Here is a 21,576-nt window from a genome sequence, read left to right as displayed (position 1 = left end):
TCCTTTTTATTCTATATTTACTATTGAACGGTGGTATATATATATATATATATATATATATATATATATATATATATATATGATGGGATTCTAGAGTTGTTTCCTTCTTTGAGCAATGCTGCTTTGTTTGTAGCGACAACGGAAAAACTGGATTTGTATTTACCTCCCTTGCTAAATAATGGATTTTTGGGCAATCTGCTAAATGTATTTACTGCAAAAATGTCCAGGAGCACTCCTGTGCAGAAATTCAATGCACTGTGTAACCAATAACCGAAAATTAACGTTACAGACTAAAGAACTATTACTTTTCTCTCTCTTCAGTTTACCAACATTTTCTTGTAGCATGGTATCTCAAAACTAAGTACTCTGTAGAGAGAGTACAGGGGATATATTGGCTGCACACAAGGATGAAGGTGAAGGATGATGCTAATAACTTGCTGGTGGGAATGCCCCTGGGACACTCATGAGGATCAGCACCATGGATAGCGATTGTGACAGGCTGCTGCTTTTTTGAGTTATATACCAGTGCAGACCACTAGTCTAGTATTATCTCTACCCAAAACAAAACTACAAGCCTGGGAATGGCTCTAACTTCTTTGTTAAACACTATAACAGGTCAGTCAGTCAGATCTGTTTTTTTTTTTTGAGCTCTCAAATAATCCAAGCGGCAATGAGTATTCTGCAAGGAGCAGTAGCCCCCCAAAATAAACACATACATGAACTTAGATAATGTATAACTGTACAGTTAAGTTAAATCACAACACAAAAACAGATAAGGCAGAGATTAGGCTGGAGATGGTTAAGGAAAGCTATAGCAACAGAACGTGGCATGAGAATATACAGCAGAGTAATAGTCTGGTTTTGAAGGCAGTGCAGGACAGCTGCATGAATGTGATTGATTACTGGTCAGATAGCGCCAAGTAACTGATGAATGTCATGAAATTCATTGTGGAGCATGACTAAAGCAGATGATGCTAATGAGTTTATGCAAGCACGACTTCAGTGCTCTGTCTGGATTAATGCAGTGCTCGTTAAGTTACCTTAAAAAATTACCTTTGACTTTGTTTATTGAGCTGTAGAACATCAGGAAAAAGTTTATGTGCAGCTTATAGGAAGTGTTTTAGGTTTGAGAAATAGGAGTGCCAACGCTGCTACCAGCATGAGATAGATGCATCGCCACTACAGTCTCAGTTGTGTATGGAAGAAATATACAACGGTTCACACTTAATTTGACTGTGATATACAACTCAGTCTGTAAATATCTAGACAGTGACACATTTCCTTTTGTTATGGCTGTGTATTCCAGCACGTCAGATCTGAAATGAAGTGCTGAGTTTTTCTTCTGTTATTAGGACAGAACATTGTTCTCATTCTCCTCTCTCTTTCTGGCTGGCAGGGCTCTGGGTGCCAACCCTCTGTACTGTGACTGCCACATGCAGTGGTTGTCAGACTGGGTGAAGAGCGGCTACAAGGAGCCTGGCATCGCCCGCTGTGCCGGGCCCGGTGACATGACAGACAAACTGCTGCTCACCACGCCTTCCAAGAAGTTTACCTGCACAGGTAAACACACACTGTCACAGGAATACATGCACATGCCAGCAGATATAGAGTACATCAATTCACCCTTGTATTATTATTGTATTTTCAGTGTACAAATGCTCTTTATTAGGTGTCCAAAAACTAAAGCATGCACACATACTTTGTAGACAAGCAGACCATTATTATGCAGTGCCATCAAATACACACTTGGTGAGGACTCCTAGAGGAGACCGCAAGTTGCCATTTACAAATTGTACACTGGGCAGCAACGAATTGTTAATTTTTAAATGTATATATTAACTCTAAAACCCACAAATTTGCAGTGAGCATGATTGTGGCTGTAATCATCATACTGCAAAATGCTACTGACTGTTAACCTTTAAACCTTACTATATCGCATTAACAATGAATACATGACTGAAACCTATTTTTAACCTAATCTAACTGACGCACTGTAGAAGTCCCGGGGCCTTGTGGTTTTCTGGTGCCAGGTAAAGTAGCCAATCATATCCCAGTACTTCCTCCTCAGTCTCTCCTTCCCAATCTCCTCGAGACAGTTTTCCTCGTGCTTTGAGCCCCCACCGAACTGAACCGCTCTGCTTCCCATTCAGCCCTCATGTTCTGACCAGTATTGTGTGTCCCAACTGTTAGAACTTAATGTTCTGTCATGAAATTTGGGAGTATCCGTGTCCTCTGTACATGTCATGGCCTTGCAAAGAAAATTTTCTCATACATAACTCAGTAACATGTCTGTAATTCTTGCTTATTACTTCTATACAATTTTTTATTATTTTCTTTTGCACATGTTTTTAAGTGCTTACCTTATATTAAAGTACAGGTAACGTTGTTTTTCTTTTTTCCATACAAATTAACATATTTTTCTCGTATATGGACAATATTTTATTATCACTATTTCAAAATTCAAAGTGAAATGTCAAAAATACATAGCAGCCAGTGGGAAAAAACACCATGTTTTTTTTCTGCAGCGCAAGTTGACTTGTGTAGTTGATGCAAGGTTCATGCAGGTCCCTGATAATGTACAGCTGTCTGAGTGTATGTCAACCTATGTATTCTGACTCGTCTTACTCCCCTACATGTAGTACATTATATTAAGCTAATTGTCTCTGTGTGTGTGTGTGTGTGTGTGTGTGTGTGTGTGTGTGTGTGTGTGTGTGTGTGTGTGTGTGTGTGTGTTTTTGTGTGTTTGCACCACACAGGTCCAGTTGATATGAGTGTCCAGGCTAAGTGTGAGCCCTGTCTGTCCAACCCCTGCAAGAACGATGGCACTTGCTCTAATGACCCAGTGCACTACTACCGCTGCACCTGCCCCTATGGATTTAAGGTACACATACTGTGGGAGGCCAAAAGCATCGCATTCACTTGCTGAAGAGTCTCTCCTAATCACAAGGGGATAAGATAATCCTATTGCTAAGAAAAAGAAAATGCAAATACTGCAATTATAAGAGGATGTTTTTCTTTGGAAGCACTAAATGTATGTATGTGTTTGTGTTTGCATGTAGGGACAGAACTGTGAGGAGCCCATTCATGCCTGTATCAGTAACCCGTGCCAGAATGGCGGCACTTGCCACCTGAAGGAAGGAGAAGGGAGCAACTTTTGGTGAGAGACTATTAAAAAAAGAAAGTGGTTTCTAAAGTCTGAAAAAATAACCTTGATGATATCACCCATTTCAAACACAAAGAGTATCAAATGAACTAAAAGCCTAGAATACATCAATGGGGAAATTAAAATAATTAAAAACAAAAGACAAGCATTTACCAGACGAGGAGGGTCTTACAAAAGACACTATTGAGTTGTATTATGGGAATCCTAGAATCCACCCGTTTTGTAGCTTTACCCCTGTTTAGGGACCAAGAGTCCAAATATCTCGGGCTCTGTTGTATTGGGTTTGACCTTCTTTTCTTAAATCTGTCTCTTGTGAGATCTCCAACTTAATGGAAAAACTCAGGAGCAGCTGGACTCTGAATATGTGGAGAGGTTCAGGAGACTTTGATGATCTACACAGAAGCATTTAATGAATTCTCAGTACAGTTTAACCACGATTTGTCTTTCTGAAAGTGTATGTAAACTCATGCTGGACAAGAGTCAGAGATTACCAAACAAACCCCTTCTTCACTTATCTGTGCATGTGTGAAGATGCTATTGCAAGTCACGTTGTAGTATTTTGATGTGAGCGATACTACTGCAGTTTCTGTGTGTATGAGTGTTAGGTGTGTGTGTGTGTGTGTGTGTGTGTGTGTGTGTGTGTGTGTGTGTGTGTGTGTGTGTGTGTGTGTGTGCGCGCGCGCGCGCGCTCGTGCATGCATGCGTGCGTGTGTGCGTTCGTGTTTGCGTGTATGAGTTATGTGTTAACTTCCTCCCCTGACCTTGGTGGGATGGGAGTTCTTGAGGCAGCACTGTCTTATTATACAGCTGTTATGTCGCCGGTCATCTATGGAGACATGGTGTTGAGCTACTACTCTGCCCGAGACAGGTTATGACCTACACCTGTTATGTTGGACACTGACCTGGGGTACCACTGTCTCAACTTACACAGCATGAGTTCTGAAGCTGGAAATTCAACCATAGCTGGAGTGCTCCTTTAACATTTTAATTGCCAGGAGGGTAGCTCTCTGAATTACTTGGCAAAATGGTCTTATTTTAAGTGGTACAACTAGGGAGCTGTAAAGTCAGACATCTTCACATTCTACACATAATAGCTTTAAACAAATACCACGATTAAACCAGTTATTAAAACCACCTCTGTGGAAGTGATGACAAAAGTGAAAGCTCCCAAAATGTCTGTTTTGTCCATTGCAGTGTAAAAAATGTACTGTATGGTATGCAGATTTAAGTAGTGCCAGGAATTAGCTCACCTTTGTTCCTCCTTCTAAATGACTGATTTGTCAATATGGTTAAACAGGAAACATTTTGTGTTTGCAGCATCCTCAGCTCTTAGCAATAAGGTTGGTGAGTAAATTGTTATCATAACTGACCAGAATGATGGACACAACTCCAAAAACATAAGATCCAGGCCATAAAAAACTGGAATATTTTTTGTGTTAACCTACATAGAAACATAGAAACATCAAAGCACACATCAACAGAGCTTCTTTAAAAATACAGAGATGTGGTGAGCACCAGGCATCAGTTACCAGACACTAGATACCAATAAACCAGTGAACCAGTGATTATTGAGAACACATAGACACAGCGTGTGATCTGTGGACACTGCGCAGATAATTCCATCAATGATACTGATGCACCACTAATGGAAGGTGGGGATGAGTGTACAGGAGAGAAAGGGCTCCGGGGACCAATTGTGTCCTCAGTCTGTCTCTAAACTGGACAGCTCCGCTGTGAGAATCACCTTCTCTTCATTAGTATTAACAGGAGGGGAGCTGACGCTTGTCTGCACACTCCAAGCAGATTTTAACCGCCCACACAGACAATAAGACCAGCCCAAGATCATACCTTCTCCTCTTTCTCTCCTTCCTTGCCCTCTATTTGTCTTCTCTGTTACTTTTTCATATCAGTCTTCAATTAGATGTCTGTATTTCCATCTTTGCATGCTTTCTCTTCCTTCTATGTCGTCGGGGGTGGAAAATTTATCGTGAAGAGCTGTCATTGACTATATAATGAGATATTAATCCACCCGAGTGTGTGCCGCATGAGAGCTCTTTATTAGACCCATAATATACCACTGTGTGTGTGTGTGTGTGTGTGTGTGTGTGTGTGTGTGTGTGTGTGTGTGTGTGTGTGTGTGTGTGTGTGTGTGTGTGTGTGTGTTAATATACCTGAGTAATAGTTACAGAGTTGAGGCATGCTCACGTTAACAGAATAATGACAGTATGTATTCAGTATGTAGATGGAGCAGACACTACGGTTATAGGCTGCACGCATGGATAGTAGTGTGTTTGTGTGTGTAATCTAGAGTTTTCTAAGAATTCTGTTGACAGTAATCTGCATGCAGCCCTACATGTGTTTATCCTTTGATACTGTGCTTACAGATGTGTGTGTGTTTGTGTGTATGTGTGTGTGTGTGTGTGTGTGTGTGTGTGTGTGTGTGTGTGTGTGTGTGTGTGTGTGTGTGTGTGTGTTTGATCTCAGGTGTGTGTGTCCAGAGGGCTTTGAAGGCGACGGATGTGAGATCAACATCGATGACTGTGAGGACAACGACTGTGAGAACAACTCCACCTGCGTCGATGGAATTAACAACTACACATGCATGTGCTCACTAGAATACACAGGTAATATTCTCCATTCTGTGTTCCCAGGTCAAATTTGTTATTGTCAATATTACCGAACACAGAAACACAAAACTCTCCAGGATAATGTAACGATCCTGTGGGTTTATGTTATGAACACCAGTTTTAACTATTCCAACTTTGTTTCTGATAAATCATGTTTGTCTGTCATTATGGCATGGCAGGTGGCTCAAAATAAAACAATACCCAAGAGCTTGGCCGCTGTTGCCATGGAGAAGAATTTCTCAGAAATTAAACCAAATTGATTTGAGCTGCAGGTTGTGTTTTCACCTCAATCTTAAGCTTTCTCAGACCATTCAAGGCACACTAAAATAATCTTTAGCTCTGGTATTGGATGTCTCTTGCTAAAAATAACTTTGGGAGTTGTAGTTCACTTCTATTTAGAATTTTTTTTATGTACACAAGCTTGTACCTTTTAACAAAGAACCAAATATTTTCTAACACAGTCATTCATCTTTGAGTCTAATGCCGATCTAAGTTGTAGATGTGCTCCAACTGTGAGTCACGAACAGTAACATTGTGTAAATAATAAATAAATGGGACTTTTACTTCTCTACTTACCCCACTTTACAGCGGTATTGTGTCCACTGAAATGTACTCAACATAGAGAAGGCCTTTTTACAATAATAAACTGCAGACATGTCATATTTGTTCTAACTAACACAGTTCTCTTAGTACTTGTTTGTCTGCTTTTGCAATGTGCTAATCATCTCTGACTGCTAACCTTTGTGGCGGTGTTCTCTCTCTTTCTTTCTATATCTCGCTGTCCTTTGTCTTTTTTCATGTCTCGCTCTGCTTTCTATCACCTGTCGTCTGTTTTTTGTGGTTGCAGCTGCTACCAATGAGGTGGAGAGAGGTTAGTTTGTTTTTCTCTCTGTCCTTCCTGTCCTGCTCTCCTTCCTGTCCTGCTCTCCTTCCTTCCTTCCTTCCTTCCTTCCTTCCTTCCTTCCATCCTTTCCTTCCTTCTTTATCCATGCTCCCCAGAAATGTTGGTCTCACAGAATTAACTTAACATATTGTGTGCAGTCATGCTCCATCTTAGAAGTGCATGTGCTTGATGTTCAAACAGACTGCTGAATTTGTCCTCTCAGATATCTGGGGTTATTCTGCTTGCTGCTTTATGCATACATGTTGCTACTTAAGTCAAAGTAAACTGTCTCATAATATTCCAGGTGATCATTTTGACATTAAAGCCGATGGCTGGGGATATTCTTTGTTTTTGTTATCGTCAAAAATGTCCTTAACGTGTTATTTTATCTTTCAATGCTTTCCAGTTTTCCTTGCCTGTCTGTGGCACTCAGGCCTAAGACCATTTGTTCCTCCAGAAGACATAAATCTTTAAGAACAGATCACAAATATTCGCTTTCATTTTTTTGAAGGGCTCAACAATATACAATACAAATAACTGGGCACTGTAGTTTTTATCAAACTTTACTCAGACAGGAGTTTATTTGGTGAGGACTATTTTCAGATTTGGTACTCTAGTAGTTCCCCGCATGCTTTATAGTAGCCCACTGTTCCTAATGATTCGGATTGGTTAAATGCAGAGGTCAAATTTCACTACGCTGTGCTGTGCACAATTGTATATGTGACAGTAAAGAATTTATTTTCTAAGTATCTCTGCCAGCAGGACCGTGTGCTTTTGATGTCCCACAACAAGGAATGAAAGTTGAGATGACTTGTCTGCTGTCTGCAACCTAAATATCTTACAGTATAGCACTTCAAAACTGTTCTTGAAGCTAATATGACTACTTTTTGGTGACCTAGTCTCACACAAAATTGCACAACAATAAATACAAATAAATGACATTCTTTTAAAAGAGCAAATACAAAAAACATCTGAGTCTAAAATCCACTTTATCTACCCACACTGACTCAGACTTTGCACATTTTTAGAGAAACTTGTCAACTTTTAAATGACAAACAAGCATTCAAAGTCTTTTGGATCCAACCCTCCAATCCTCTTAATGGCAGCTGGGTCCTCTTTATTAAAGCCGTTAAAATATGCAATTTAAAACTAATAGACTAGGACAAGAAGACTCTCACTGTTTAATTAGGATTCCCATTTAAAAATGAGAATCTGTTTAGCTAATATGACTGCTTCTAAATAAGTAAGGGTAGCACTGTTAGCTCCAAAGTACAAACATGCATCTCCAATCATTTCTATCACGTTCTCATTGATTACCATGTAATTATTCCCAGAGTAGACTTTGTGCTGTCAGGAGTATTGGTTTATTCCCTGATGCCTCATCAGCGATTTGTACGGAGTTCAGAGTTTCAGAAACGATACACGCAGGAATATCATCAGGAATACAGTATGATGTTCCCAGAGATGAGATCATTTATCAGACCACTGTGTTGGTTCTGGCCACAAGAGTCATCCATCATCAGAGTACACACCCATACAACACAGACACACACACACACATTTCTGTGCCTGCAGTACAGATACATACGGTACTGCATATACACACAGAGATGCTCAATCATACCAACATGCACAAACACTGTCAGGGCATTAGAGTTGGCAAATAGTGATATGTTTTTATATTATAATTTCACTTTTTGAGTGTGTGTGTGTGTGTGTGTGTGTGTGTGTTTTCTTAGGGGAGTTATGTGAAGAGAAACTAGATTTCTGCACTCCAGAGCTGAACCCATGTCAGCACGACTCAAAGTGCATTTTGACTCCTCAGGGATACAAGTAAGTGGACTCCACACACAAACACAAACACTCATACACATACACGTAAGCAGAGTTGGTGAAGTTTGCAGTCTTTTCTTGTTTCTCTCCCACATGATTTGAGTACTAACATTTTTCACACTGAAATAAATGAGACACTGTTTTTTTCCCTGCAGAGATAAGCTGTATGTGTGTGTTTGTGTGTGTGTGTGTGAGAGAGAGAGAGAGAGAGAGAGAGAGAGAGAGAGATTACTGTCTTTGTACATTCTCTACATTGTCTATGTTTAAAAAAGAAGACTGCTGCTCAGTCTGAGGATTAAAATTCAGTATCAACATGCATTTCTGTGTTTGTATGTGTACATTGTAGGTGTGAATGCACTCCAGGCTATGTAGGTGAGCACTGTGAGCTGGATTATGACGACTGTGAAGAGAACAAGTGTCAGAACGGAGGTCAGTGCATTGACGCAGTCAATGGATACACCTGCGTCTGTCCTGAGGGATACAGGTAAGGTACACACCCCAGCAGGAACACACATACTGATGATATCAAAGTACTATTCTCTTGACCAACGATATCTGTAATAAAATTGAATAGTATTGTGCAGTGCATGTTACGTTTTTTTGCATTGCTGACCATCTGCTGCTCTTTTAAAAGATTTCTAACAGATTTAAATAGTTTTAAATCACTGACTTTTGTTAACATTCGCATTACCATTGTCTTTCATGTGGCAAAACATTTTATTGTCTTATTTTCTGTTTTCCAAAAGAAACATGGCATTCTCACCATTACACCATGATAAATGTGTATTTATTTGCAGTGTGTGGTGTAGAAGGAGCTCCCCCTTGTGTTCACTATCAGTTATTGCTATCTCTTCTAAGTTCCAAGCAAGTTGATTTTCATAGCCCGACATTATTTAGGCACACTTTTTGTATTCAATGTGTGTTTGAATGTGTGTTGCAGTGGGTTATTCTGCGAGTTCTCTCCCCCGATGGTACTTCCTCGTACCAGCCCCTGTGACAACCACGAGTGCCTCAACGGGGCGCAGTGTGTTGTCATGGGATCGGACCCCCGCTGCCAGTGTCTCCATGGCTACAAGGGCGATCGCTGTGAGACGCTGGTCAGTGTCAACTTTGTCAACCGTGAGTCCTACCTGCAACTTCCATCCAGTCTCCTCTCACCGGACACCAACATCAGCCTACAGGTGTGAGCTTTATACAGAGTCTCATTGTTTAACTCTTAGATGTCCAGGCCCACAACTTTATTGTTTGGGTTCACCCTTACTGGTCCCATAACATCATTTTTAGACACAGCAGTGAAAGATACAGTTTTCAGTGAAAAAAGCTCTTAAAAGCCACTTTATACTACCTGCTCTGCACCGGCGGAACGACAGAAAGACACAGTTAGTGACTAGCTGGTGAACGTAGTGGAGCATTTGGCATTTTAACAGGAGCTAGCCCCAGTTTGTGCCTCTTATGTATTAGCATACTGGTAATGCTAACCATCAGTTTTGCGGGTTAAGTATCGTTTAGAGACCCAAATGTAGCTATGCTTATAGGCACAAAATGGGGCTAAGGTTAGAAACCAAAAACAGAGCTAAAAGACGACAAATATTGGACTTGAGTTTGACATATAAACTTAAAAGGTGACGATATGTCAACGTTGTGAAATAGCTTGTTTCTGCTGCCCCCAAGTAGCCAAAAGATATTGCAGGTTTAAATACGTTTTGCTGATGTAGGAGTTTGAATGTGGGACATTTACTTTAGAGTAGTTTTACGTTGTTGTATTGGTGCTTTTATTTACTTAAGGTCATTTACACGAACATCCCACTGTGTTTTCAGATTGCTACAGATGAGGACAGTGGCGTGTTGTTGTATAAAGGGGACAATGATCATATTGCCATGGAGCTGTACAGGGGACGCCTCAGGGTCAGCTACGATACTGGATCTTACCCTCCTTCAGCTATATACAGGTACATTCACATACTGTATAAGCAGAAATGTCCAACTGCCACATTCACATGATGGATGATAAAGATGTTTAGACACAATCTCTCAATGCTCTCTCTCCCCCTCTCTCTCTCTCTCTCTCTCTCTCTCAGTGTGGAGACAGTGAATGATGGTAGCTTCCATGTTGTGGAATTGGTAGCATCAGACCAGACTTTGTCTCTGTCCATTGACGGCGGGCCGCCCAAATCCATTAACTCCATCAGCAAACAGTCCACACTCAACATAGATTCTCCACTTTACCTGGGAGGTACGGACTGAGTGTGTGTGTGTGTGTGTGTGTGTGTGTGTGTGTGTGAATGACTGAAGACAAATACATATATGCTTCATTGTTCCACTGCAGGTCAAAGAGGATAATTGTATAGAATAATGTATTCATCAAGAAAATCTGGTTTATTTGTGAAGACAATTATAAAGGAACAAAAATATTTTTTATATATTATTTTCAAGAATACCCATCACAATCACATTGTTGGTCAGGTATAATGAATATATCATAATAATGGGACATAAAACAGTTTTTAATTGCTCTCCTCAAATGTGTCTTGTGTGCTGTTGCATTTGATGAGTATTTACTCTGTTAAGTGTATTGACCTAAACACAATATCCTGCAGATGGCCAAAAATAAGAAAAAGGTTGTTTTCTATTGAAGCAAAGGCCCAGATAGACTTACTCAAAATCCCTGGCACAAAACAAACCGCAAGTAACCTTAATATGCATTTTGATCAGTTGAAGCAAAAACATCCTGCCAGCGGAAGCATGTTATTATTTTTAAACTAAATGCTGATACATTTAAACTAAGTATTTATTGCCACTATTTTTTACTATACTATTGAATCCATTGCCTTTTAATTTACCCTCTTATGTCTGAAACACACATTGCAATCTTGCACAAAAGCCACTATTATAAAGAAAATTTGATTTAGATTTATTTTGTGCACTTCTGATATATACTTAGATTTTACCTCTACAAATTGATGCTCTAATCTCTCTAATCCTTTCTTCCTCCAGGTATGCCAGAACGCGCCTCAGCCTCCGGGGGTCTCTCGTCCATGCAGCACAGCTCAGGCGGACGCAACGGCACCAGCTTCCATGGCTGCCTCCGTAACCTGTACATCAATGGGAAGCTGCAGGACCTGGGGGCCGGGCTGGGGACAGGGGCTCCAGGCTCCGGGACTGCACAGAGCACCACCAGACAGTGGCTGGGCCGCGGGGTGGAGCCAGGCTGCCAGCCATGCCAGAGGGGAGCCTGTGTCCAGGGTGACTGCCACCCAACAGGGCATCGTGGCTTCACCTGCACCTGCCACCCGGGTTGGACGGGAACAGTGTGTGACCAGCAAGTTAACAATCCCTGTGATGGCAACAAGTAAGTGTTTTGTGTGCCTCTACTGTATGTCTATGTGTTAGTGATTGGGTGATTACAGTTATTGGCATGAGTTTAAAACCATAGTGAGTGCCAGATTTCTAGGATCCAAAGGTGGATTTAGCTGGGAGATTTGTATATCTGTCCACATCTTTATCTTTTCTGTCTCTCCCTTCTCCATCCTCAGGTGTATCCATGGTACCTGCCTTCCAATCAACTCCTACTCCTACTCCTGTCGCTGCCAGCCTGGTTTTGCTGGTGTACTCTGTGATGAGCAGGAGCAGGATGCAGCTAACCCCTGCAGTCTGTCTCGCTGCAAACATGGCAAATGTAGAGTGTCTGGCCTGGGCAAGGCATACTGCGAGTGTAACAGTGGATATACAGGAGAGGCGTGTGACAGAGGTGAGATACTCATGTACTGTATGTTGTGTGTGTTTGTGTATTAATTATTACCTGTGTTTACAGTTCTGACTACTCACATTCTTCTAAAAAATATATATATATATATTACTGTACAAGCTTTTGAATATGAAGCATGTTTCTATTAACAGAACTTCTTCTCTTAATCACTTCTTCTTAGCTTCTGCTTTATTGTCTGTTACTTGTAGTGTCTCACACTCAGTATGTCTTTGTCTAACAGTGTTTAATGTCTCTGCATTAACGCTTCTAACCCGTTGCCTTTTCAACTCAGCATCTCCTGAGCTTCCTCTTAATCCCTCGCGGGGAATTACTCAGGTGAGACTGGCTGGTCACATCTTACTGTTGCCTTCTTTTTTCTCATATTCTTTCTTGGTTCCTCTCCAATTCAACCCACAGTATGTCTATCCACTGCCCTGCTTCACCTTGTTTTCCCCTCATTTTTCAACTTTCAAATCACACACAGCAATAGGACAATTGAAGAAAGTCATAGTATCTTATTATATAATTATTTTTCTCCATTCATTCCATAAGGAAAACAACCAATTAGAGCCAAGGAGTCTAACGCAGTGTCAGCACTGCTCATGAACTCCGATCAAACTGTCAAACTAGGCAGCGCTGATCAAATATGAATCAAGATTCTGTTGGCTCAACTTGGTCACAGACTTTCTCTTTTTAATGCTAACGAGTAGCAGTTCATGAGCAGTCATTGAAACTGGGTTAGAGACTCCTCTTAGGAGCACTAGGAGGAGGCAGAGCAACATGATTTTTTCACATAATATGTCTTGTCTCGTTACTGTCAGAATATAGTGATAGTTTCAGCAAATATGACAAAAAGTTATTTTTGTCAGAGTTACCTAACATGTAAGGTCAGTGTTTTGTTTTGTTGTACAAATCTCCTGAAATTCTATTCCATTGGCAGATGTTTTATTTTAATATTAGCAAATTTCTCAACATTTCACAATATTTTGCTTGTTTATAGCAGAGGAATTTTGCAGCGTGTCATCCCTCATGGCATCACTTTGTTTCATTTTACTGTCCTCATATTGTCCTCTCTACAGTCTACTGACATGTTGACATGTTGTTTTCACCATTACGACTTTCATCATTGTGACGCTGTTGTTTCAAAACAGTTAAAAGCTGGATAACTTGTAACCTTTCTGTTCCCTCCTCATGCCTGCAGAGGTGGCCTGCCGAGGGGAACGGGTCCGAGATGTCTACCAGAGACAGCAAGGCTACGCGGCGTGCCAAACCCAGGAGAAGGTCTCCCGCCTAGAGTGTCGGGGCAGCTGCCCGGGGGGAGCAGAAGGACAGGGCCCCTGCTGCACCCCCCTCCGCAGCAAACGCAGGAAATACACCTTCCAGTGCACTGATGGCTCTTCTTTCGTCCAGGAAGTGGAGAAAGTGGTCAAGTGTGGCTGTACACAGTGTTCCTCATAAAAAAAGAAGAAAATAAAAACAACAAAAAAGAGACAACACCCTTGGCAGGTTTCCTCCTCTCCAGATATGTTTTATGTTCTTGCCCGCCTTACTTGATCCCCGTCCCCCTTGTCCAAGGTCCCGATTTCTCCTGAGAAAACCCTTCACCCTCCACGGTCCCCTCCCCCACCATCCCTGTTTGTTTTTTTAAAAACCCTTAAAAAAAGCAACAAAAAAAAACAAGAGAAACAACTAAAAAATAGTTTCTTTTCTTTGTCAGTGCTGGACTGATGATTGATGCTTCCTCGGTGGGGATGTTGAATTGTATTGTAAAGTACAAAAACAGACTTATTTTTTATTATGAAGTGAAGAAAAAGACAAAAAAACAAAAAAACACAAGAGTTGACTTTTTCCTTACATCTACTTCTTTTTGTTGGTCATGATGACTCCAATAGTGTGTCACACTGTCTCTTCCCTGGAGGACTGACCGGTCACTGACGGCAGACTGCTTCCTGTAGACTTCCTGCTTCCTGTCTGTGAGTTATGTGTTTTAGGAGTAACCTTAACTGGTAGTACCACAGACTCACCACTAGGAGGAGCTGCATTAAGGCACGGGAGATGGCGGGCAGTGATAACCCCCTACAACACAAGAAACCACCACTGTATCTCTCTCGACAGACCTCCTGAACCCTCTGAGGCTGTGTGCACGATCCTACACACAGCTGCGCTCAAACTTGTGGTATTTTTTACAGCTACTGAACAACACACACACACACACACACACACATGCTCTCATCGGTAGAAGAGTTATACACAATACCTGCCAGATTGAATACAGTACTCTCTGTATATCTACCCCCAGTCATGAATGACAAGTATTTATTGTATCATAAATACCTGTACTTATTCAGTAGATCCCCTATGTATCAATCTGATTCTTTTAATATATATTAATTTATATTTGTCCTTATTTTTGTATTAAAAAGATAATCTGTCAAAATAGCTGAACTAACAAAATGGTGTCCTTTATTTTGGTTGAAGAGAAGTTGTTTTTTTGATCACTGAAACTATTGTGCTTGCCAGAGACCTTAGTTACATTTTAATCTGCAAATGTGACGTGAAGACATTGTATATTTTTGTCGCCTTTCCTGAGAGTTTGTACTGTGCCATTACCAGAAGGTCTTTATATTAGAGTATAAATGTATAGATAATTTCCCTACCTATGTATTTCACACACAAATCTTGTGCGTAGCATTGACCCTAGAGGATGCTTAGAACTGTTTTTACCTTTTTAACAAATTTATGCTTAAAGAATACTGTGACTTTTTCTAAATGAAACTACTTTGTTAGCCCCTTGGTCTCTGATGTTAACATGTTGCTGCTAAGTTTTTGTACCGTAGACTTGGATCCTGATCTGTATGTTATATAGAACTTCCTGCTCCTACTGTACGGGGGCACCTTGTGTAACAGATAAATACGTCCCCCCACCTCTACACATGTGCATTGTGCTTTATATTCCCCTCTTCTCCATCCCCAGACTAATGTCAGTTCCCTGACTGATGTTTGTTTTATTAAACACAATATTTACCTCACACTTCTCACTTCTGCTTTTTTTTGTCACATTAAGACGCCCAAGTCAGAAATATTCCCCTTGACATACTGAAGAGAATGATTATTAAAGTTAAGCACAATAATGTGGACAGTAATCTTCCATTATTATTTTAAAGATACTTTGCATAAAATGGACAGTACAGCAGGGACTGTGCAATATATCTTCATCCTCTACTTCTTTTTATCCCCTGTCAGTCTCTAGGTAAACATTTAACCTTCTCCAGTGACATGTGTAATCCTGATGTCATATGCTCCTCTACACTCCCATAGTATTTCTGAGTAATTTTGGAGCATGCACCGAAGTGTAAAACCAGTTTAGTCTAGTCCCACTATATTAAACAATAGGGCTGGAGATATTCTATATTTTTCTTATTGCCAACAAAACCCATGAAATGAACAAAAACAACAATGATTTTTTTTCCACTAACTGTTGGCTGAATAGCCAATACGTAATATAGTTTATTCTTCTGGGTTCTAGACCTCCATTGTTGTCCAAAACTTTGCACTGGGTGACATGTTCCTTCATTATGATGATAATGCGCACTGTGGTTTAATTACGTTAGTCCCCCATCCTGCTGCTGTAAATATTCACTAGCATGCCAAATGTGTATTAATCTGCAGCAAATAGTCCCCAAGAAATGCACTATTTGGTCCTGTTTGAGTTACATATCCTAAAAACTGGGGGCCAGCTGTTTTATTTTATTTTGTAAATGATTGTGTCCTTATTTATCAATGAAACTGTATATTTGTGACCAGTTTTTTCTTCAGTTGGAACAAATCAGCTTAAGGCTGAGCGCCACAGACAAGGGAGGGAAGTCAGAAAGTATTGAGAGACGGACTAACACATTGTTGTGTTTGATATTTTCATGAGACGTGTTGACAATAAAAATATAATGCCAGCCTTATGCTTTAATGTTTTTGTATTACAGGTAACAAGTGTGATTTGTGCTAAAATCCAATGTGTTAAAAAACTATACTACTGTATATACTATACTATGCATTGTTGCCTACAATTCTAAGAATGTACTATTTTCAAGAGAGACTCATTTGTGCTTTTGCAGAAAAGCCTCTAAAACTGTATTTAGACCACAATGGGCCACTAAAGATATATTAAGAAGCACTCTGAATATTTTGAAATAGTAGGTAATATTTAAATACTTTAACTGTATCAAAATAATAAGTAACATTTCATGGTCATTGGTCTGGGTGGAAAATGTATCATGCCAAATTTGGATGTGAAAAAAAAATATAGAATATACTTCTAATATTAATTAACACTGCCAGTGTGGTCAAAGTAAAGTGTTTGTCATGTGCAGTGTGAAAGAGCATCTCACTGGACAGATAGGATGCAAAATTGAGTGGCCTTAAGCAGCTGCAAACGCACAGGAGACAAAGACACTCAACTCAAATACCTTAGGTTAAGGGTTAAGATTAAGGTTAAGGTTTAATATTTTATTTGAGTTTGCAGTTATATAGTTATAACGCCATCTGCTGGTGTGCAACTTAACTACAAATTACTGTTTGTTGTAATATTAGATCTTCTTTATGAACAACAACATAAGCAGAAACCCAAGGTTCCTGCCATGTCAATTTAGACACAATGTGATTAGGAGCTTTACAAATTAACCTGACTTCACCTGAACTGAAATCTATTTGGCTACAACTGTGATGGTTGACTAGACTGACATTTCATAATACTCAAATGTTTAATACATCATAAACTACATGTAGGCTACAAATAACCCTCTTAACGGTAGAACAGTAAAACAGCAGACTCAGTCATCTCTTTGGAAGCACTCCAGCCTTGCTCCCTTCCCAGTCTGTCCCAGTCAAATGATGGGAAGTCCCCACACTGGTCAGGGGGGAAATATCCACCTCCTCCTATACAGTACTGGAGACACAGACACACAATAACAGTATAATTACATACTGTGTCTCACTTGCTGTGTTTTCTGACAGACAGCAGAAGTGTGATGATGGACTCACGTGTTCAGTGTTGCATCCAGTGATCGGCTTGACCCCGGAGCAGATAGCCATGGCTGCACGTTCATGATTTATTGCTCTGAATGTGATGAAACCTGCTTCAAACTCCCCTTTCATATAAGACTGGGGGGACACAATGAGTGATAACATTATTCAAGGATAACCTTTGACCTTGAAAGTTAATTGAATATTTAATAATTTATAACATTCTCATACACTTATTACTACACATTAAGCACCATACATGAAGGTAAAAAGCTCTTTATCTTATCTCACATCCATCTCATATTATCTTATTATTTGTTACCTCTTGACCTGGGTCCATATAACATTCTGGTTGACTGTCTGTCTCCGTGGTCGTACACAATGGGAGCAGCTGGCCCTCTGTTGCTGCACGATCCAATGTTGTATCTCACTGGATATTGCTGGTAGAATGTGACAATATCATCATGAGGGCCTACCTGTAGACTTGCAGGTTTGCTTGTGTAGTTAATGATTTTTGTACTGTATTTTTGTTATATCTGATGCCTTGTTATCCATTTGTTACCTAAGTTATAATTGAACATCACTACACAACTAAGTTACCATAAAGAGCTGAAAGAGGTTCCCTCCATACAGGCGGAGGAAGCGGTTTTCAGTGTGGTAGCGGAGGATGGCTGCCAGCTTCCAGTGCTCCAGTGGGAAGTTGTTGGGAACGTGCCACACAGACATGTCTGCTGCTACTATATCATAGTAACCTGGATTCTGTGAAAATTACACACTAGTATCACAACTTTAATTGGAGTGTAGAGTCTAATGACCCAAATAGGCTGTGCTCATTTTTCTGTCTTGAGACCAGTGCCCCATTTATGGCTCGCACCTGGAACACTACAGTGAGCATAAACCTAGTTTAGTAAAAAAGAGCCGCCATTGAGGCATTTTCGAAACAACCAAGATGGCTGCAGCTACTTTTTGTTGAAGTACTAAATTCTTATGGCAAAAACCGCTCACAGACATATTGATGCTACACCATTACAGCTCATCTTTCCACGCTGTAGTCTGTCCGTTGCTTAGTGCTACCACACATGTTTTGTTGCAGTTTGGTCATACTACAAATCCCCATCTGTTAGATGGAAACATTTGTACAGGAATTCATGATTCCTAAACAAAGTTTAAGTTCCTTTTTTTTTTGTTGTTTGTTCTTTTGTTTAACTCCACCCATGACTCCAGCCCACGACTCTTAATTAGCTTTGTATCAACTCATTTCGCAATGGCTTGAATGTAATAGACGTTAATTATTATAAAAAATTATGCACTAAAACTATCAGCTTCACAAAACACTCTTTGTATTTCTCAGTATGGCTATGTTTAGAAAATGGTGTCATCCGGCAACTTTCGCTCGCAGAAACTTAAGTGAAGATAATTTCCTCTTCTGAAGAGTCCATCATGTTTTTTTAATCCTCCATGTCCTCCTTGGCTACAAGTAACTGTGTGGAGGAGGGGTGGGGGTGGTGCACGACTGAAAGCTTGTGTCATTTGGATGCAACAGCGTTGTCATTACTTAGATTTCCTCAGGATTTTCCCTATTTATTCTTTAAATATTTAATTAAATAACTAAATTCTTTACATGACATCCCATTCAGCAATGTGAGTCAATGGTCCACAAGAGAGAATACTACTGCAGCACGTCTGTGCCCTGGCCCCTGTGTACCTTAAAATCATCCGAGGTGGCGCCCTCTGCTGCTCCAAAGGTGTTTCTGTTGGACCAGTTACCGTCTCCATCTGGAAGTTCAGCATTGTTGCCCTGCTGGCTGGACCAGCGATCGCCCACTGTGCACCTTCCGTAAACACTGTTCTCATGGACGCTCGCCACCAGCGTCCAGCCGCCTCCCGCAGTGGTCATATCACAGAAGGTCTGATAGACCATGCCATTAGCAGTGGTCAGGTAGTACAACCCATCTGGAAATATTACATTTAGTGTTAATGAGTGAAAAATATATACCATTTGGTCATCAGCAAAATATTTGTTTACAACATGTGCTTGAGGGGATTGCAGCACAGTGAATTAATAAGAAATAGGCCTAGTATTGCATAGAGCATTGATTCTTAAAGTAAGGTGAAAGGTTTTCAGATTATTATGCTAAAACTTTTTTTTCAAAGGGCTTCATACAGTAGAAACAAAAAATATCTTAATTCTTTTTAATCTACAGATTAAAATCATATCACTAATTATTTGCTAATCTAAGAAATCTATAATTCCTATAATCTGCAAATATGTTTAATACATGTCTAGTATCTTTCTTATACATTTCTCCTCCGTAGAAAGGACATACATGAGGGGGTTTCCTTTATATTCTCTATCTTGTAACGGGTCCTTGGCTGAGCCTCTAGCATAGACAAACATCTCCCACAGGCTGGGCCTGCGTACCTTCTTGCTCATTATATCTGTCCTTGATCTCTTTACAGCTCCTTGCAACATATCTGGACCTGTTGCTCAATTCCTCCAAGCGTTCAAAGATTGTCCTGGTGAGGTTCTGAGTCGTCTCAATATCCCTGATGGCGTCTGTGTGGATAAGCTCTTCATTTACTGAAAATAAAGACAAATTTTTTTAAATAAGAAAGTTAGATAACATATTTCTTGTATGTACAGTATGTGTTGTTGTTTTTTACCTATTTGTAAAGTAGTATCTGCAAATGAAGAATCTTCCACTAACACCAAAACCACCAAAAACAAATGTATGATGTTTAACATGTCTGTGAAAAGAAACAAAAAATGCATTTAAACATCAAAGAAGCATAATTCTACCTATTAGTACAGAGTATGTGATCCCATACAAACATAGTAATTAAAACCTGACAAATCTATCAAAATCTGAAATCTGCCAGAGCTCTATTCTCCCTAAATTGTGTTAATGTTCTTTCCAGCTTTACACTATTGAAAGGTTTAAGACAAAAAGTTAAAGGTCTGACAGATTTTAGGACAAGCAGCAAGTTCTCTTTTCCATAATTCAGAAATATAAAGTAAAAGATGAGGAGACAGGAACTTTCATCCACGTAACTCCAACAGTACATCAAGGGTGAACAGCACTTCATTACTAAGTTGTCATAAACCAGTCCCCAGTGCACCTATTTTTGTAACAAAATATCTACTGTATATCCTACCTGTGTTGATCGCTGTGAGATTTCTTGTGGCCCACTCTTGATCCTCACAACTATATGTATATCTTTGCTCATTTGTCTTCGTTGATTTCTCAACGTTCAAAGTGCAAAGAAATTAATATTTTATCAACTTTATTGCATTACTTACCGAAACATCACTCTGACAAGGAAACTATTCAATGAAAATAAACTGAAATATAGTCATAATGACCCCAAAGTCCAATGCTATCTTGTTGTAACTCATTGTTTCATAAAAATTAAAAATCTTACACCTAACAAAACCTTTTGGGCTTTCTTAATTGTTATATTATACAAACCGATTATAGGGACAAGGGTTACTGGTAACATGTTGCAAGTACAGTATAACTTCTTTGTGTCCCACTTATGAAAACAAAAATGAAGAATAAAAATAAGGATACAACACTTTATTTCTGAAGTGTCCTAATATAGTGTACTAAAGGGGCATTGCCAACAAATGTTCCTGAGTGTCATGGCAGTGGTTTTCACAATGTGTTCCCTTATTGTTTACTGTCTCATGTGTTTCTGTATTCTCTGTGTTTTACCATGTTCCATCCGTGTTCCATCCGTGTGTATGTTTTATGCCTCAGTTTTCCTGTGTTTATCTGTGTTGTGTCTTGTTTTACTTCCTGCCTTGTGTTTTCCCGCCTCTGTGATTGTCTGCCCCGCCCTGATGTATTCCACCTGTTCAGCAGCCCTCATGTCACCTGTCTCCCGTTACTACCCTCGTTACCTTGTCTATTTAGTCTCTGTGCTTTCTTTGTCTCTTGTCTGTTCATTGTTGCTGCTCCCTGTGGCACTCCTTCCTTGTGGGTTTCCTGTTCTTGTGGTTTTTGGATTTTGTTTTGAACTTCCTTTTTCCTTCCTGCCTGCCTCAGGACACCTTCTGTTGTAAGCTTCTTTGTTTAATGAATCTTTTTTCTCTGCCTGCTGTCTCCTTGTCACTTACTCTGCATTTTTGGGTCCAAACTTGACAAGTCCTCAGGATCTTTTAAAATTGTTGGCTACTCATCCAAATCATTATTTTTTTTTTTTTTTTTTTATGTATTCAGTTATTTGATTTCCCATGTGTTTTCCTTTCATTGTCATTGCCTGTGAGACAGGTGTGCCACTTTGGGTATGCCTCAACAGTGTCTTT

General features: G+C 40.0%; 2 protein-coding genes across 6 annotated transcripts in view; one reads left to right on the top strand and one right to left on the bottom strand.

Annotated features, from left to right (window-relative positions):
• The window catches only part of slit2 (slit homolog 2 (Drosophila)), an 89,158-nt gene extending 73,878 nt beyond the window's left edge, over positions 1–15,280 (top strand). For 4 of the 5 annotated variants that reach the window (XM_028591648.1, XM_028591657.1, XM_028591664.1 and 1 more), the window contains 12 exons: positions 1,397–1,560; positions 2,757–2,881; positions 3,060–3,157; positions 5,648–5,787; positions 8,413–8,506; positions 8,853–8,990; positions 9,447–9,687; positions 10,325–10,455; positions 10,585–10,739; positions 11,501–11,855; positions 12,040–12,254; positions 13,453–15,280. In XM_028591648.1, coding sequence (XP_028447449.1) covers positions 1,397–1,560; positions 2,757–2,881; positions 3,060–3,157; positions 5,648–5,787; positions 8,413–8,506; positions 8,853–8,990; positions 9,447–9,687; positions 10,325–10,455; positions 10,585–10,739; positions 11,501–11,855; positions 12,040–12,254; positions 13,453–13,709 — 2,113 coding nt within the window. In that variant the 3' untranslated portion in view covers positions 13,710–15,280. Of the gene's footprint in view, positions 1–1,396; positions 1,561–2,756; positions 2,882–3,059; positions 3,158–5,647; positions 5,788–8,412; positions 8,507–8,852; positions 8,991–9,446; positions 9,688–10,324; positions 10,456–10,584; positions 10,740–11,500; positions 11,856–12,039; positions 12,255–12,543; positions 12,588–13,452 lie in introns of all 5 variants that reach the window. The other variant, XM_028591674.1, reaches the window with a different exon arrangement.
• A 1,766-nt stretch (positions 15,281–17,046) lies between these two features.
• On the bottom strand, positions 17,047–20,993 carry LOC114562664 (intelectin). Its single transcript, XM_028589233.1, has 7 exons — positions 20,984–20,993; positions 19,690–19,848; positions 18,973–19,220; positions 17,868–18,026; positions 17,590–17,707; positions 17,286–17,392; positions 17,047–17,190 (listed from the first exon to the last, which is right to left on the bottom strand). The coding sequence occupies exons 1-7, from the start codon at positions 20,991–20,993 to the stop codon at positions 17,047–17,049; spliced, it is 945 nt and encodes a 314-aa protein (XP_028445034.1).
• Between the last annotated feature and the right edge of the window lie 583 nt (positions 20,994–21,576).

Source organism: Perca flavescens, chromosome 2 (genome assembly GCF_004354835.1).
Source record: "Perca flavescens isolate YP-PL-M2 chromosome 2, PFLA_1.0, whole genome shotgun sequence".
Taxonomy (NCBI): domain Eukaryota; kingdom Metazoa; phylum Chordata; class Actinopteri; order Perciformes; family Percidae; genus Perca; species Perca flavescens.
This window is presented reverse-complemented; position numbering and strand designations above follow the sequence as displayed.